The 17334-nt window shown below is 55.8% G+C and overlaps 1 protein-coding gene across 4 annotated transcripts; it reads right to left on the bottom strand.

Annotated features, from left to right (window-relative positions):
- Positions 1-5208: 5208 nt before the first annotated feature.
- Positions 5209-13878, bottom strand: Bbc3 (BCL2 binding component 3). Of its 4 annotated transcripts, none has more exons than XM_052712755.1 (4): positions 13575-13878; positions 11017-11305; positions 9579-9769; positions 5209-6288 (listed from the first exon to the last, which is right to left on the bottom strand). In XM_052712755.1, the coding sequence occupies exons 2-4, from the start codon at positions 11288-11290 to the stop codon at positions 6172-6174; spliced, it is 582 nt and encodes a 193-aa protein (XP_052568715.1). In that variant the 5' UTR covers positions 11291-11305; positions 13575-13878; the 3' UTR covers positions 5209-6171. The 4 variants fall into 4 exon arrangements, with proteins under 4 accessions (XP_052568715.1, XP_052568716.1, XP_052568714.1 ...); XM_052712756.1 differs by lacking the exon at positions 13575-13878 and adding an exon at positions 12958-13014; XM_052712754.1 differs by lacking the exon at positions 13575-13878 and adding an exon at positions 12880-12986.
- Between the last annotated feature and the right edge of the window lie 3456 nt (positions 13879-17334).

The raw sequence follows: 17334 nt of genomic DNA, 5'->3' as shown, positions 1-17334 counted from the left end.
TCTCCCTGTCAGATCTCTGGGGACAGAAAAGGCCCCCCGGGAGCATTTTACCAATAAACCTGGTCTTTTATTTATTTTATCCATCTATTTATTTATTCATTTATTTGTTTGTTTGGTTTTTCTTCAAGACAGGGTTTCTCTGTAGCTTTGGAGCCTGTCTTGGAACTCACTCTGTAGACCTGGCTGGCCTGGAACTCACAGAGATCTGCCTGCTTCCGCCTCCCGAGTGCTGGGTTTAAAGGAGTGCTGGGTTTAAAGGCGTGCACCACTGCCCTGCCTGGTCTTTTATTCTTAATTCAGTTTGATTTGGCTTTCTGCAGTGGTGGCGAGACTGCATATCTGGTGGCTATGGAAACTTAGAGCAAGCAGCTTCCCTTCCGGGTCGTTTCCGAAGCTCCCTCTGCCATCTTCAAAATCTTCTCAGTTGAAGCTCCGTGTGTTAGCAGAATATGCTTATCTTTCCAGCTGCTCCCGAGGATCATGCGTTCAAAGTCAGCTTGGGCTACACAGTGAGAACCCATCTCAAAGAATAAACAACAACAACAAAATCCTCACTGCATCAGGCAGGCAGCCTGTCAGCCTGTTGGGCTCATAAATCCAGCAGCTGTCCTCAGGGCTAAACTCAGGATTTTGGAGAGAAATGTGAGATGCTTTTTGGATGTGTTGGCTATACCCACTCCCCTCCCCCCGGGTCACCCTCGTAAGTGTTGAGAGGGAAGCCTTCCAGATGGCTGAGTTCCACCCAGACTCCACCGTGAAGCTGTATGACCATGGGCAAATGAGTTTTCATGCCTCACTCATTCAGTTTGTGTGATGGGTTTAAGGATAATATGCTAGTTATGGGGCTGGAGAGATGGCTCAGGGGTTAAAGTACTGGCTGCTCTTGCAGAGGACCTGGGTTCGATTCCCAGCAGCCACATGGTGGAGCCCAACCATCTGTAACTCCAGTTCTGGAGGATCTGAGCCCTGTCTAATACTCAGATACCAGGCATGCATGTGATGTACACACAGACATGTAGACAAAACAAGACAATTCATACACTTAAAAAAATAAAATTCTTTAGAAATTAAAAAGAAAAAGTGAGGGTCTGGAGAGATGGCTCAGAGGTTAAGAGCACTGACTGCTCTTCCAGAGGTCCTGAGTTCAATTCCCAGCACCCACATGGTGGCTCACAACCATCTGTAATGAGATCTGCCGTCCTCTTCTGTGTACATAATAAATAAATAAATTTTAAAAAAAGAAAAGAAAAAGTGAGAACTCAAAATAAATTCCCAGAACCCACATTGGGTGCCTCACGGCTGTCTGTAACTCCAGCTCTGCAGGGGGCCTGCTTCCTTTGGCCTCTGTGGCCACCTGCACTTAGGACTGTGTACACGTACACACACACACACACACACACACACACACACTGAAAAAAGAATATGTGAGCGCCAGCAGGTAAAGTTATGCGCAGCCAAGCCTGATGAGTCGGGTCCCTGTGTCAGGGATCATGGAGTGCTTGTGGGAGACAGAGGACATTGCAGAAAATTATCTCCTACCATGGAGTTCCAGGAATCACCTTTATCTGCTGAGCCGTCTCAGTGGTCCCAATTCAGTGGTTTTATTTGGATTTTTAAATTTTATGTGTATCATACACATAAAATACACACACACACACACACACACACACACACACACACACACACACACACATATACACATACACTATATATATGCACAACATTCGTATCTGGTGCCCACAGAGGCCAGGAGGGGCATCAGATCCTCTGGACATTGACGTTACAGATCTTTGAAAGGTGCCGTGTGTGCTGGAAACCAAACTCAGGTCTTCTGCCAGAGCAGCAAGTACTCTTATTTGTTTGGTTTTGGGGGCAGGTGAGACAGGGTTTCTCTGTGTAACAGTCCTGGCTGTCCTGGAGCTCGCTCTGTAGACCAGGCTGGCCTCGAACTCACAGAGATCCACCTGCCTCTGCCTCCCTAGTGCTGGGATTAAAGGCGTGCGCCACCACCTCTGCCCGGCCAACAAAAAGTGCTCTTAACTTCTAGCCCACTGATATTTTTAAAGGAGAAAATAGACATGTTAACAATGAAAAGTCCGTCCTTTCCTGAAGCAGCCACAGCAGGATGGGGACATGTGCAGAGCAGAGGTACTGGTACTATCTTGCCACGGGTCATGGGGTGGGCCTTCAGACCAGGAGCCTCTTCCTGGGAAGGTGTGGGACCACTTACTTCCTGCATCCCTTGGGCAGTGGCCGTGGTGGCTGCAGCTGCTTCCTTTCCTCTTGGGTTTATTTTTCTAGGGGCCCGTTGGGTTTACACAGTGTAGCTTCTGGCTGTGAGTCTCCGGGCCTCTGGTGATGTAAGGGGGAAATTTTCTCTTCTCAGTCCTACAGTGTGTTTGGATCTATGAAACGAAGGAAAAGTGGGGGTTCGAGAGGCCGCTCAGCGGCTCAGAGCACTGGCTGAACTTGCGGAGGACTTGGGTTCAGTTCCCAGCACCCACACAGCGGCTCACAACCATCTGTAACTCAATCCGATGCTCTCTTATGTGCTCTCCGGGCCCCAAGCATACACACACATATGCCGTCACTCACGTATACGTATCAAATAAAAACAAATCTTTGACAAAGGAAAAGTAGGCTGAACAGAGGCAGAGGTGGGCAGATCACTACTACATAACATGTTGAAGGACAGCCTGGAGTTCATGAGACTCTTTTAAAAAAAAAAAGTAAAAAGAACAGGTTTCTGGTGGATGTAGAATCAGCAACACATGGTATAAAAGAACCAAATGAATAGCCTGGGGCTGAAAAATGTACTCAGTAGGCCTAAGAGGATGGAGGTGAGAATCACTGAGTTGAAAACAGTGAGAAATTCTGCAGCCCGAAAGAAAAAGTATAAGAAGGGTCAGCAAGATGGCTCAGCCAGTAAAGAAGCTTGCAGCCAAGCTTAATGACCCGAGTTTTTCGCCAGGACCACATGATAGAGCACAAAAGCTGAATCCCACAAGTTGTCCCTCCCCCCCTCTCTCTCTCTCTCACACACACACACACACACACACACACACACACACGTGCGAAAAAGAACTTCATAACGTCTTGTGAGACACCATCCAAAGGCCCGGGGTTCAGTTCTCAGCGCCCCAAGTCTCCAGTCCACACAGTTAGAGGCTCAGAGATGAAGAGGGACTGTGTGTGGAGGCGTGTCTGCCTGTTCACATGTGGTGGGGGCCCAGGTTTCTTTCTCTGCTGAGCCATCTAGCTGTCCCCGAACTTATCATGTAACATTTTCACTGGTTGAACTTTCCCGGAATGATGGAGCGAATGGTGTTATTCTCTTGTGTGACTAGATCAGACTTGGTGCTTTCCTATGCTGTTGTGTGTAGACCACACTTGGACTCTTTTTTTTTTTTTTTTTTTTTTTTGTTCTTTTGAGACAGGGTTTCTCTGTGTAGTTTTGGTGCCTGTCCTGGATCTCCTTCTGTAGACCAGGTTGGCCTCGAACTCACAGAGATCCACCTGGCTCTGCCTCCTGAGCGCTGGGATTAAAGGTGTGCGCCACCACCTTCCGGCCACACTTGGACTCTTCAGCACATATACTTTCTTCTGATGGAGATGCCCAGCAAAGGGCAGTGGATATGGTTTCATCAGATCCCCTCCCGTGTGCCCACGGCCCCCTAGAAGATCCATTTCCTGTGAACTTCCTTTACTATCATTGGTCACCAGATAGGGACAGTGCCAGCAGCTGAGTGGGTCACTTGATGCATCTCACGTCTGCTTCTCCCTGGGGTCGCGGCAAAGCTGATACAGGAGAGAGGGCTCAAGGACCGCACTGCGCCAGTTCTCAGGACGTAAGTGGGGGAGCTCTCCTCTCTCAAAACAATGCGAAGTGGGCTTTCAGGGCTGGGCTGGGCTGGGCTGGGCTGGCAGCGTGCTTGGCCTCAGGGCAGTGCTGCACGCTAGAACCACTTCGATCTTAGCTCAAGGTGCACTCGCAGCCACAGAGGGAGCTTGAGGCTGATCACTGGGCCAGGCTAGACCCCATGTCGTCCAGGACAGACAGGGTCTGTCTCCTAACTGATGAGTCCCAGCACTTCAAACAGTGACTTCTAAATTATAGGTCATTCATTCATTCATGCATGCATGCAGAAAATCTCAAGACCAACTACATTGTTTGCCTGGTGGAATAAATAAGGATAAAAAAGCATTAGACCCTCTGCCCTCAAGGAGCCTGCCCTCTTTTATTATTTATCTATTTGTTTTTATTTTTGGTTTTTTTTTTAAAGATTTATTTACTTATTATGTATACAGAAGAGGGTGCCAGATCTCATTACAGATGGTTGTGAGCCATCATGTGGGTGCTGGGAATTGAACTCAGGACCTCTGGAAGAGCAGTCAATGCTCTTAACCTCTGAGCCATCTCTCCAGCCCTATTTTTGGTTTTTCGAGACAGGGTTTCTCTGTGTAGTTTTGCGCCTTTCCTGAAACTCACTTTGTAGACCAGGCTGGCCTCAAACTCAGAGATCTGCCTGCCTCTGCCTCCCGAGTGCTGGGATTAAAGGCGTGCACCACCACCACCCAGCTGGAGCTGTTCCTTTTAAGGCTACAGCAGTGGGTACCAAGCTCTGTAGCTACATGTCTGCCTTTCCCAAACTGCCTTCCTTTTTCTCTCTTGGTATGATACTGAACCCAGGGGTTTGTGCGCTTTTGAGCCACGCCCCCAACCTCTGCTGGCCAGTAGGATTCTAGGCGGGGGCTCTACCACTGAGCCACGCCCCCAGCCTTCCTACTTTTTTAAACCTTACTTATTTTATGTGTATGGGTGTGTGGTCTGTATGTAGTGTGCACCATGTGCATGCCTGGTATCCAGAGGCCAGAAGAAGGTGTCAGATCTCTTGGAACTTGAGTTACAGATTGTGAGCTGACAGGTGGGTGCTGGGAACTGAACGCAGATCCTCTTGAAGAACAGCCACCTTAACTGCTGAGGATCTTAACAGATCCTCTTAACTGCTGAGCCATCTCTCCAGCTGCCCCCTTCCCCATTACTTTTTTTTAAGACTTGGTTTCTCTTAGTTCCTCAGGCCTTCTAAGTAGTTACGAGCTTGCTTGCCTTTTTAGTATGACTACCGAGCTCAAGAGTCCGGATCTCTTTTGTGCCCTCACAGGTCACCCACCACCCTGCCACTGGTAAGGGCTAGCAAAAAGAGTGTCCACTGTTCAATCTGATTTTATTGAAAAGGAAACATACAAAAATCATGTACAAAAAAAATTAACCAAACATGTACAGAAAATCCATTCCGGTTTATCTACAGCAGTGCATGTACAGTATTTTACAGGCTGGGCCGTCCCTCCCCGCTCCCAGACTCCTCCCTCTTCTGAGATTTCCCCCCTCCCTGACTCCCCATCTTTCCCCCCCAGCGCTTTGCCCTGGGGACTAAGGCTGAGGTGGCTTCCGCCAATATCTCCCACCCCCCAAAAGAATGCCAGTGGTCACACGTGCTCTCTCTAAACCTATGCAATGGGATGGATGGGGACTGGGGGGGTGGTCCCGGGCAGAGCACAGGATTCACAGTCTGGACCCCTCCTGGACACCCCCAGATGAAGGTGAGGCAGGCTTCGGTCACCGCCCGCCGGCGGTTCAGGGAAGATGGCTGGGCACTGGGTTGAGAAGGCCGTCACATGCCCCCCATTCTCTGGCTCCAGGAGGCTAGTGGTCAGGTTTGGCTCATATGCTCTTCACAGGCCCCCTCCCCAGGAGGAGGGGGGGAAGCACCAGGGGCCTGAGGCCAGGCCCAAAGTGAAGGCGCACTGGGGACACCCCCAGGGTCCCCCCTGCAGCTGGAACGGGCAGCCAGCACCAGCAGCCTTTCCTGAGATGGTGGTGGGCGGCAGAGGCGGGCGGCTCGGTCCCCACCCCCTCGGTCACCATGAGTCCGTCAGCCCTCCCTCCCCTGGCTTTCGGGAGGCCAGGGTCCCCAAAGTCCGAATCTCCATCAGTGCACCCAGGCTGCCTGGGCTCCAGTGGCTTCCCTTGCGTGCCCCTGGGACAGGCGACGCTGGCAGTCCAGAATGCTACATGGTGCAGAAAAAGTCCCCCGCGCTGGCCGGGGTGTCAGAAGGCGGAGGGGGTCCTGCCCCCCAAGTCCCCGACGTCCCCCGGGCGGGTGTAGGCACCTAGTTGGGCTCCATTTCTGGGGCTCCGGGATCCCTGGGTAAGGGGAGGAGTCCCATGAAGAGATTGTACATGACCCTCCAGGGCGAGGGACGATGTCGATGCTGCTCTTCTTGTCTCTGGGGAGAGAGAGAGAGAAGTGGGAATTAGCTCGGACCCGAAGACAGTGGGTGAGGGGGCAGAACGTGTGGATTCCAGACTGGCCCCCAAACTGACTGCGACCCTCTTACCAGCCTTGTTCCAGACCCCCATCCACCATGGCACACTCTCCCAGGACAGGAGAGAAAGGACGGTGGCAGAGTCCTCACAGCACAGAGCCCAGCACAAAGCGGCCAATGGCTTTGCCTTGCTGTCACACACACACACATACACGCGCACACGCGCACACACACACACACACAAACACACACACACACACACACACACACACACACACACACACACACACACACCCCTCCTGTTGCCCAGATAAAGTCACCTTGCAGATCACAAGGGTTCTCAGGAACAGGCTGAACTGCAGCCCACTCAAGGTAAGAGACCCGCATGGTGGCTCACACTCCTAACCCTGGCGCTTTCACATGCTGAGGCTGCAGGATCACTAGATTTGTGCTAGACTGCAGGCCCGTTTCTGGGAAAAACGAAGCCAACCAAACCAAAGGCTGGTGGGACATGGAAGGGAGCAATGGGGCCCCTCAGCGTTTCTAGAACAAACGAGACCAGAGAAGAACAGCCTGCCGTCTTGGCAAGTGCCTCTTGGCAATGCTGGGTTCAGTGACACCTCATTCTCTCCCAGGAGGCAGAATAAAAGTGTGATGCAGCTTCTAGAATCCTCTACGACAGGCCTCTGAGGAGGCTGAGACAGGAAAATAGAAAGTCCAAGGCCTGCCTGGGCTACAGAGTGAATTCAAAGCCAGTCTGGACAATTTAGTAAGACCCAATCTCAAAAGGAAAAAAAAAGAAAGAAAGAAAGAAAGAAAGAAAGAAAGAAAGAAAGAAAGAAAGAAAGAAAGAAAGAAAGAAAGAAAGAAAGAAAGAAAGCAAGCTGGGCATGATGCCTCACATCTTTAATCCCAGAACTTGGGAGGCAGAGGTGGGCGGATCTCAGAGCTCCAAGGCCAGCTTGGTGGTCTACAAAGTGAATTCCAGGACAGTCAAAAAGCTACATAGTGAGACTGTGTCTCAAAACAAAGAAAAAAAAAGAAAACAAAAAAAAAAGGTGCTTTGATTTGGTTCCTCTACTGAGTACATGGCCAAGCAGATTCACCTGGCTCACCCCCTTGGTTACAGAGAATACAATCCACTTCACGGATGTCACATTAATGACCCCAGTGGAGTACATGTCCAGAATTAACTGGGGCTTCCTGAGCCCTCCTCCTCCTCCTTGCTGCTGGGAGAGGGTGAAGGTGGCAGGTACCACCTTGTGAGCTCACTAGCGGTCCTATGTAATCACATCTAAATTAGGGGGAGCACGGAGACATCAGCACATGGGCCGAGTCAGAGATAGATGTCCCTTAGAAAGGAGAAAAGAAGGGCTGGGGAGATAGCTCGGAGGTTAAGAGCACTGCTTGTTCTTCCAAAGGTCCTGAGTTCAATTCCCAGCAACCACAGGGTGGCTCACAATCATCTATAATGAGATCTGGTGCCCTCTTCTGGCCTGTAGGCAGGCATGCAGACAGAACACTGTATATATAACAAATAAATATTAAAAAAGAAAGAAAGAAACAAGTCAATTATGCTAGAAAATGCCTTCCTGCAAGACACACCCCCTGCTCTTCACTGATGGATTCCAGGCAGGTGCTCAAAAGCTTGTTAGAGTGGCCTTTATAGTCCCAGCACTTGGGAGGCAGAGGCAAGCAGATCTCTGTGAATTCCGGGACAGGCCAAACCAACACAACCCAAAAACTTTATTTTAGAGACATGATCCTCATGTCCTGGAACTAAATATGTAGTTGAGGATGACCTTGACCCAACTAAGGTCTCCAACAAAGCTGCTGCCACACTCTGGGCTGCGGAAAGAGCCCATTGCTTAGTGTCTGCCAGGCGAGCACTCTACCAACTGAGCGACATCAGCCTCCCCTAAACTTCAAAAGTGTTTTTTTTTAATGTGTGTGTGCGCTGGGAGACCACAGGGAGTGGGATCCCCCATCCCCTCAAAGGGGTTGTAAGCTTAAAACACACACATTATGTATCTATTATATATATTATAATGTGTGGGTCATATTTATTTTTATGTATGAGCAGCACATGTGGAAGTCAAAGAACACCGGGCAGTGGACTGTCCTTCCAGTAGGTGGGTCCTGGGGAATCGAACTCAGTTCATCAGTTTTGGTGGCAAGAGCCTTTCTCCGCCCGCCGAGCCACCTCAAAGGCTCTTTCCTCTTCATTTTTGAGGCAGGGTTTCACTAGGTTGCCCAGGCTGGCCTTGAACTTTCTTTCTTCCTCCCTGAGTAGGTGGGATTACAGGAAGCTGCCACCAGGCCACGCCACTTGCCTTCCTATGTCCTCAGTGGTATGTCCCCAATGGAGGGGAATGGAGGACTTCAGAAAGCCGCAGTTAAGGAGACGCCAGAGCCAGGATAGGAGTGAAAAACAACGCCCCTGACCGAGCAAGTAAGCGGGTGAAAACACACACACACACACACACACACACACACACACACGCACACGCACACACACACACACAACCTGCTGGGAGTGAGCCGCAGCTGGGAGGAGGGCCCCTCTACCAGGAGGTAGGGGACAAGGCCGGGGAGCAGAGCGAGGGGCCTGCCTCCATCAAACATCAGTGGGCTCGCTCGCTCGCTCGCTCGCTCGCTCTCTCTTTCTGCTTTTGCCTCTCTGTTGCAATCAGCAAACAATGCAAGGGCCATGTGCAGAGTGCACAGCGCTGGGGGCGGAGGGGGCGAGCGAGGGAAAGCTGGGGGTTCCGTGGGGCCGGGGTGGGGTGGGGGGGGGTACGGGGACCGAGTGGCGGGCCCGGCCCGGGAGGTGCGGGCGCGGAGCAGCCGGCGGGGGGCGCTGCGGGGCGCAGCTCGGCGGGGGCGGGCGGGCGGGCGGGCGGGGCGGGCGCGGCGCGTTGCTGACTCACCGGCTATAAATAGCCTGGGATATAGGAGCCGCCGCGCCGAGCGCCGCCTTCAGTCCCCGCCGCCGCGGACTCCGGGCCGCGCCGCAGCTCCGAGCAGCGGTCCCCGGCCGGGCCCCGGGGCTCCGCTCCCGATCCGGCCCATCCCGGAATCCCAGCTTCCAGCCGATTCCTCCTCCCCCCCCCGCCCCGCGCCCCCCGCCCACACACACACCCATCTGCCTGTCCCCGGCGCGACCTCGCGCGCGCTGGGCCAGCAGCTGCGGCACATCTGGCGGGGGGCGTGCGGCCCCCCTCCCCACCTGCCCGCCGCCCTGCACTCACCCGCCGCTCGTACTGCGCGTTGAGGTCGTCCGCCATCCGCCGCAGCTGGGCCCCGATCTCCCGGGCCCACTCCTCCTCCTCCCCACGCACTCCGGGGTTTGCTTGGGTGGGGCCGCCCGCCAGGGCCTCCGGGGCGCTGGGCACGGGCGACTCGAGGTGCTGCTGGGCCGGTGACAGCGAGGGCTGAGGACCTGGGAGAGGGGAAGGGGCGTGGTCACCACCCACCCGGTCGGCCCCGAGGCGTCCCGGGGGCACCTAGGTACCCCAGGCCTGCGTCTCTCCTCCGACCCTCTCTAGAAATCGCTTTTTTTCTCACTCCTGCCCTAAGCCCCAGAAAGGGGTCTTGAGGAAGTGGCTCTGGGGCTTAGGGCAGGCCATATCAGTCCGGAAGTTCCTCAACTAATCCGACCTAAGTACCCCTCTTCTAATGTACACCGTCAGATCTAGCCTGCTCTCTTGGACCGACAGGGAAACTGAGGTCCCACCCAGAGAAGTGGCCAAGGTCACACAGGGATACAGCCACTGACCCCACCCAGGTCTCCAGCTCACTCCTGCCCAACCACAGGGAGGCCACACCCCCGGATGTGGCATTGGCCTGATGACCAGAAGGCCAGACCGGGGCTGCCCAGGAGGACTGGGGGTGGGGTGGGGGGTGGCAGGGGTACTGGGGGAGTCTGTCTGCCCCACCCCCTCTGGCGCTCAATCCTTGCGCCTCCGTGCTGCCACACCAGGTCCCGAGCCTCAGTTTCCATCATCTCTGAAGCTAGCCCTGAAGCCCGGGGAAAGTTGTAAAGTTTTTCTCTCTGTAACCCCTGGGTTCGGGAGACTGTATCGGGTGGTGGTGGGGCGGGGGGGGGAGGGGGGAGTTGGGAAGGGAAACCCAGATGGTCATTCCCCGTAGCCGGGCACCACAGGGTTAACAGCCCATCAGGCAGGGGACCTTTAACCCTTCCCTCCCTGAGCCTCACCCTCTCCCCTCTCCCCGAGGGGGACTTTCCCAACACAATGGCCCCTCCCCCTCCCCTTCCTCCCCGGGGACCGCGGGCTAGCCCCGCCAGTGCCAAAGAGATTCAAATAAAAGGGAAAGGCCTTCGACCCCTCCCCAAAGTCCTGAGGTGACAATTCTCCCACTGGCCACACTCCCTTCCTACTGCAATCCTCGCAGGGGGGGCGGGGGGCGCCCAGGGACCCGGGCTGGGGGAGGGGAGCTGAGAAACAGCTGTTGCCCGAGGCCCGGGAAGGGACGTGGGCTGCAACTCCGGGGACTGCAGTCGGATTCCAAGAGGGACTTCCCGCTCGACCTGGCCCCTCCATCCCTGTCTCCCACTCGGTCTTCCTGCTTCTTGCTACACAAAGACCACACTGGCCACACCCTCCCGGTGGCCCCACTCAGCTCGGCTCCCGCTTCAGCTGGCCCGGGTGCGGGGTGGGCACTCACCGTCCGGGCGCGGGCCTCGAGGCCGGCTGCGGGGACCCCCAGGCCAGCGGGGGCCCCCCAGGGCGGCGGTGACGGCAGGCGGGGCGGTGGGGGCGCAGAGGTAGGCGGCCGGCAGCAGGGCGGGGGCAGCAGGGGCGGCGGGCAGGCCGGGCTCGCAGAGGCCGCAGGACACAGCGGAGGGCACCAGGCGGCCGAGCGGGAAGGGGCGCGGGCCGTCGCGGGCCAAGCCTTCTACGGGCTCCGGAGAGCTGCCCTCCTGGCGTGCGCGGGCCATGGCGCTCCCTGGAGCCTGCGGGGCACAGCGGGGAGGTCAGCGGGGGCGACTGCAGGGGGGGCTGCAGGACCCCACCCTGCAGACACCCCGCCTGGAGGTCACTCACGCCCACGAGGGGGTGACCCCAGGGGGCAGCCTGGCCGGGACACTGGGTGACGAGGGGCGCATGGGCTGGGGGGGTACAGACTGCGTCTGGGGCTCGTGGCAAGCCCTCCAGGCAAACTGCCTAGGACTCTCCGGGCTTGGGCCAGGGAGAACTTTCCCAACACAGGAGCGCAGGAGGGGTGCTGGGGCTCCCAGGACACACAGGGCTGTCACAGGACGGGGGTGGGTGTGTGTGTGTGATGGGAACACAACTCAGACACCAGAGAACTCACAGAAGTGTCCAACTTGACCTCCACCCCACCAGACCAAATGAGATGGTCCCCTCAAAAACACAAGGAGACACACTTAGACATCCACACACAGCCATCCAGAGCCCTCCTCCTGCCCTAGACACATATTTACATCAGTCTCACACTGACCCAGTGCTGACATGCCCGCACTCACCCATCCACAATGCAGCCATCACACACAGAGACACAACAGATACGGGTCTTCAACGTGTTTCTCCTGCAGACACACAGACACCCCAGGATACAAGACACCCCCACGACACCTTAGCACACACACCCATCATCCCAAAACACACCTGAATGTGCGACACTCCCCCCCAACTCTGAGCGCCCGGGATACAACAGCTACACACAGACACATGTCATCACAACCGGATGCATCATCCCCTCGCACGCGCGGGGCAGCAAGACGGGGAGGCACCAGACACAGCCTCTTCTCTCAGCTCCCAAACACCACAACCAACTGTGAGCCCCAGAACACGCACACACACGCGCGCGCGCACGCACACACACACACACAGCAGCAGCAGCAGCACACACACCTACAGCAGAGACAGAAAACACTGGCCTCACGTGACTGGTATAAACACTACAGAGAGAGGGAGAGAGAGCCACATGACACATATGAGCCACGGATCACAGTGACAAGCCCCTCAGACCCAACACGCACACCACACACACACACACACACACACACACACACACACACACACACACACCACACACGCGCGCGGCATGCAGAGAGGCTGCCGCTGCACCGCCTAGATCCTCCCCGCCTAGAGCCCTCCATCCTCAGCGTGGAGACAGCCTTGTGCCCCCTTGCCACTCAGAAGTCACCCAGGGAGCGATCAGGCACTGGGTGGCACCCCATCCCAAATGCTGGGTGCAGCAGATGAATGTCTTGGAGACACCCAGAGACAGCGCGCGCACGCGAACACACACACACGCAACGCACACTCGGGCGAGACCCCTGCACACCAACACAGCTCACTCAAGCGACACACAAACACAGCTCAAGTGTCGTCCCCCCCCATCGCCCTCACCAGCACCAGAACCACCAAGCAGGCGACAGATTTCCCCCCTAGTCACCCCTCAAGAGCACACGCACACAACTCTGGTGTGTGTGGGGTAGCCACCCACACCCGTAAACGGACAGGTGCACCCCACCCCGCAGACACGCGGGCAAGGACTCACGCAGACACCCCTCCGGGTGACAAACGCCAACATCTCGGTGTAGGGACACAAACTCGAGAGCCAGACACGAGCACACACACCCAGGCGAGACACCTGCAGATCCACAGCCCCGCACGCGCGGTCCCCGCCGCCCCTCCGCTGTCACAGCTCCCTCCCTCCCCCCCCCCCACGCCGCCACGTGCGCCCGCCCCGCCCGCCCAGCGCGCGCGGGGCCAATAACCGGCTGTTGCTGGGGCGCAGCCCCCGCCCGCGGGAGCCGCAGCCTCCGCCGCCCCCTGTCGCCGCCCCCGGCGGGCGCGCGCCCTGGGTGTGGCCGATCCTCGGTGCCACCCCCCACCCCGACCCTCCCGTAGCGGGACTCTGGGGGACCCGAAGGAGCCCGGGGCCACGCTCCTCCCCGGCCGCACTGGCCACCAGGGGGCGCGGGCGAGCCCGAACCCCATTGTTTGTAAACAAACCCGCCAGACCGCTGTGGCACCTGTGCGCCCAGACCCCCGCGCCCCGAGTCCCAGGTGCTTCCTTCCGGCCCGGCCGGCCCAGCCTTGGTCCCAGTGATGAAAGCTGGGGCACAGGCAGCGGGAATGCGAGGGGATCGCCCGCTCTGCCCCGCGCATCCCGTCACCTCCTCCAGGGAGCCCTCCCGGCCTGGCCGCTCGTGAGCAGCAGCAGCGTTGGGGATCGGGATGCGCACTCACCCCGGGGGCATGAACACGCCAGAAGAGGGCGGCGATGGGGTGGCGGGCGGCTGCCTTCTGGAGGGCGCGCCCGCCGAGTGGCTTGCTACTGAGGCTTCTTGCTGCTGCTGCTGCTGCTGCTGCTGCTGCTCTAACTGCAGTGGCTGCTGCTGTTTCTGCTACTGGCGCGTCCGCGTCTGCGGCCAGACTGCGGCTGCTGCTTACTCGCTGGTGCCGCCGCCGCCTCCCGGGTGCCCCGCTCGCATGTGGCTCTGTGCCGCGTCTCAGGCCGCCCGGCGATTCCCCGGGCCCCCCGCTCGCTCCGCGGCAGCCCCGCCCCGCCCCGCCTCTCGCTCGCTCCCACGCCCCGCCCCCGCGTGACGCCAGGGCCCCGCCCGCGGCCGGGGACAAGTCGGGGCTTGCAGGCGGGCACCGCGCCCCCTACCTCCGCGCGGGGGGTTTCCCTGCAGCCGAGGGGGCGGGGCGAGGCCTGGCCAGGGCAGGAGGAGCCCCGTGGGGACAGCCCAGACCCGGGGTGGCCAGACATACACTTGACACACTGACACAGTGACTGGGACCCACACCCCACACCCGAGGAGTACGCTCTCAGACTGACCCACTGGCGCACTAGGGTGCACCGAGTCAATGCTGACTGAGCCACAGGAACGTGGAGTCAGACACCTTGCCAGAGACACAGATGCACACGCGGGACAAGGGCCTGGATGCACAAACTCATCCCCCCCATACCCAAATTAAAACCCTGACACACGGCTCACAAGGGACACACACGGACAGTGACAGCCCCACACATAGTTGCACAAACAATGTTCAAGCAGGCGCAGACTCACAAACTTTGTCCCAGGTGCCCACGACATTCGCACCGCACCTCAGAACAGCTTCCTGCCCGGACTCCGCCAGACACACACCTCGATCCAAACGGCACCCCAGAGTGACACCCCCAAAGCACGCCCCACGAGATTGCTCTAGCTGGATTGGAAAGCGACCCTCCAAAAAGCAGACCACATCCAATAGAGAAGAAACTGACCCCTGACCTGTGCTCACAAAGTCACTCCTGTGACAGGTTCCTGCTAAGTGGCCCGCCCGATGGTGGGATACACTCGTGAACATGCACACCTGGCCCTGCGTCCCACCAATCTGGCGCTGGACCCGTGGGGAGGAGGCAGCCCTGCGCTCCTGGCACTGACATGCCCGGGCAGCCCTCCGGCACCCTATTTCATCCTGTCTGCTGTTTCTGTTCCCTTTCCTTTTCTGTTTCTAGCTGTCATTTCCCGCCCCTTAGAAGACCGAGTGACCTTTCCTCCCCCAAAGCCTCGGACGTCAGTCTCTCTGGGTCTCATCCAACCCAGTCACCTCACCACGCATATGACTCACCTGTGGGTGCCCAGCACTGGGATAACTGAGAAAGGATGTCACACAGACATGCGAAAAGAGACACTTTGTAAACATGGACGATTACACCTGTCTTCCCAGCACTTCAGGAGGCTGAGGCAGGGGGATGGCTGCAAGATTGGAGTCAGCCTGAGTTATGTAGTGAGTTCCAGGCCAGCCTTGGGCACAGACCAATTTCAAAAAGTAAAGCAGGTGCTGGAGAGATGCCCATTGGTTACTGCTCCAGGTGGTGGCGGCGCGCGCCTTTAGTCCCAGCACTTGGGAGGCAAAGGCAGGTGGATCTCTGTGAGTTTGAGACCAACTTGGTCTACAGAGTGAGTTCCAGGACAGCCAGAGCTGTTACACAGAGAAACCCTCTCTCCCCGCCCCCCCCCCCAAAAAAAACACCAACAACAAGGTGCTTACTGCTCCTCCAGGGGACCTGAGTTTTGTTTCCAGCACCGACCACCTGGCTCACAATGGCCTATCACTCCAGTTCCACTCTTAGGCACCTGCATTTGTGTGAACATACCCACACATATACACATAATTTTTTTTGGAGGGGAGGGGTTGAGACAGGGTTTCTCCGTGTAGTTTTGGTGCCTGTCCTGGATCTCGCTCTGTAGACCAGGCTGGCCTCGAACTCACAGCGATCCCCTTGGCTCTGCCTCCAGAGTGCTGGGATTAAAGGCATGCGCCGCCGCCGCTGCCGCCGCCGCCGCCGCCACCACCAGGCCACATACACATAATTAAAAATAAAATAAATCACAAATGGACAGTGTGCAGACAGTGAGAGAGACCTTGGAGCATCGGCTGTAAACGGGATGTTTCCATCAAACCTCTCTCCTCAAGGCTCAAAGATCCGAGCCGAAGAGGAGGTGGAAAAGAAGATTGTAAGAGCCAGAGGTGGGGATGACTCCAAAGAATCAGTGTCTTCCAGGCACAACAGGGCTGTGGCGCCACCTGGGCGCACACACCACTCACACAGGTTCCAAATGGACCCAATCCCAGCACTGAGAAGAGGAAGTGGGCCCAAAGTCCCACTTCGAGCCAAGGAGCTATTCGCAGTTGATACCTGCCTGAAGATGGAAAATCAGTTTTTTTCAGTGGCATGTCACTGGGTCTATCAACCATATTCCAGGGCAGGTCTTATGCCAAAAAGTAGTTGGCCAACACAAAACAGACTCCGTGTTTCTTTTCTTTCTTTCTTTCTTTCTTTCTTTCTTTCTTTCTTTCTTTCTTTCTTTCTTTCTTTCTTTCTTTCTTTCTTTCTTTCTTTCTTTCTTTCTTTTGTGTGTGTGTGTGTGTGTGTGTGTGTGTGTGTGTGTGTGTGTTTTTAAGCTGAGGACCGAACCCAGGGCCTTGTGCTTGCTAGGCAAGTGCTCTATCACTGAGCTAAATCCCCAACCTGTGTGTTTGCTTTTTACTTAATTTAGTTTAGTTTTTTGTTTGTTTGTTTGTTTTGATTTTGGGGTTTTGTTTTGTTTTGCTAAGACAGACAGAGAAAGAATATGAAGTTGGGTGAGTAGAGAGGTGGGGAGGATCTGGGAGGAACTGGGGGAGGGGGAAGAATATGATCGAAGCATATTGCATGAAAACATTAATTAAAAACAGAAAAATAACCCCCCGAAAAAAAAACCGAAAAAAAACCCCGAAAAAAAAACCCCGAAAAAAAAAAACCCGAAAAAAAAAAACCTGAAAAAAAAAAACCCCGAAAAAAAAAAAACCAGAAAAATAAATAAAAGTAGCTAGGCATGGTGGCGCATGCCTTTAATCCCAACACTAGAGGCTGAGGCAGGAGGATCTCTGTGAATTTGAAGCCAGCCTGATCTATATAGCAACTTCTAGGCCAGACAGCTATATCATGAAATCCTGTCTCTAACATCCTGTGAAAAAGAGCAAACCAATAGCAAAAAGGAGGAGAGCAGAGAGACATAGAGACAGAGAGAGAAAGGCCAGGTTCGCACACATGACCTGCCCCAGGACCAGGAACTTAGATCTAGCAACACAGGGGTCAGAATCTCAGGAGAGACCTTCCTATTTCAAATATCTGAGACTGTTACTGGCTTCCAGACCCTTCCCCCATTCCTTCCTGCTTCGTCCTTTCTTTCTCCCAGGGGTTTTTGTTGTTGTTGTTGTTTTGGTACTGTGGACACAGGGCACAGGGCGTTGTGTGTGGGGGGTGGGGGGGTGGGGTGGGGGGCAACGTCACTCCAATCCTTTATCACTGAACAACCCCCACCCCCAGTCCCCCCACCTCACCAACTTATAGTGCAACTCATCGATAAACATTTACAAGCAATAAAATGCACTTTTTAGGGGACAACAGGTTCAGTGAGTTTGAGTCTACATTTTACAGGGTGTGGTGCCCTAAGCCTGTCATCTCAGCCCG

This window comes from Peromyscus californicus, unplaced genomic scaffold (assembly GCF_007827085.1).
Source record: "Peromyscus californicus insignis strain IS unplaced genomic scaffold, ASM782708v3 Scaffold_4__1_contigs__length_199733344, whole genome shotgun sequence".
NCBI lineage: Eukaryota > Metazoa > Chordata > Mammalia > Rodentia > Cricetidae > Peromyscus > Peromyscus californicus.
The sequence above is the reverse complement of the archived record's forward strand: the minus strand, read 5'-3'. Positions and strand labels throughout refer to the sequence as shown.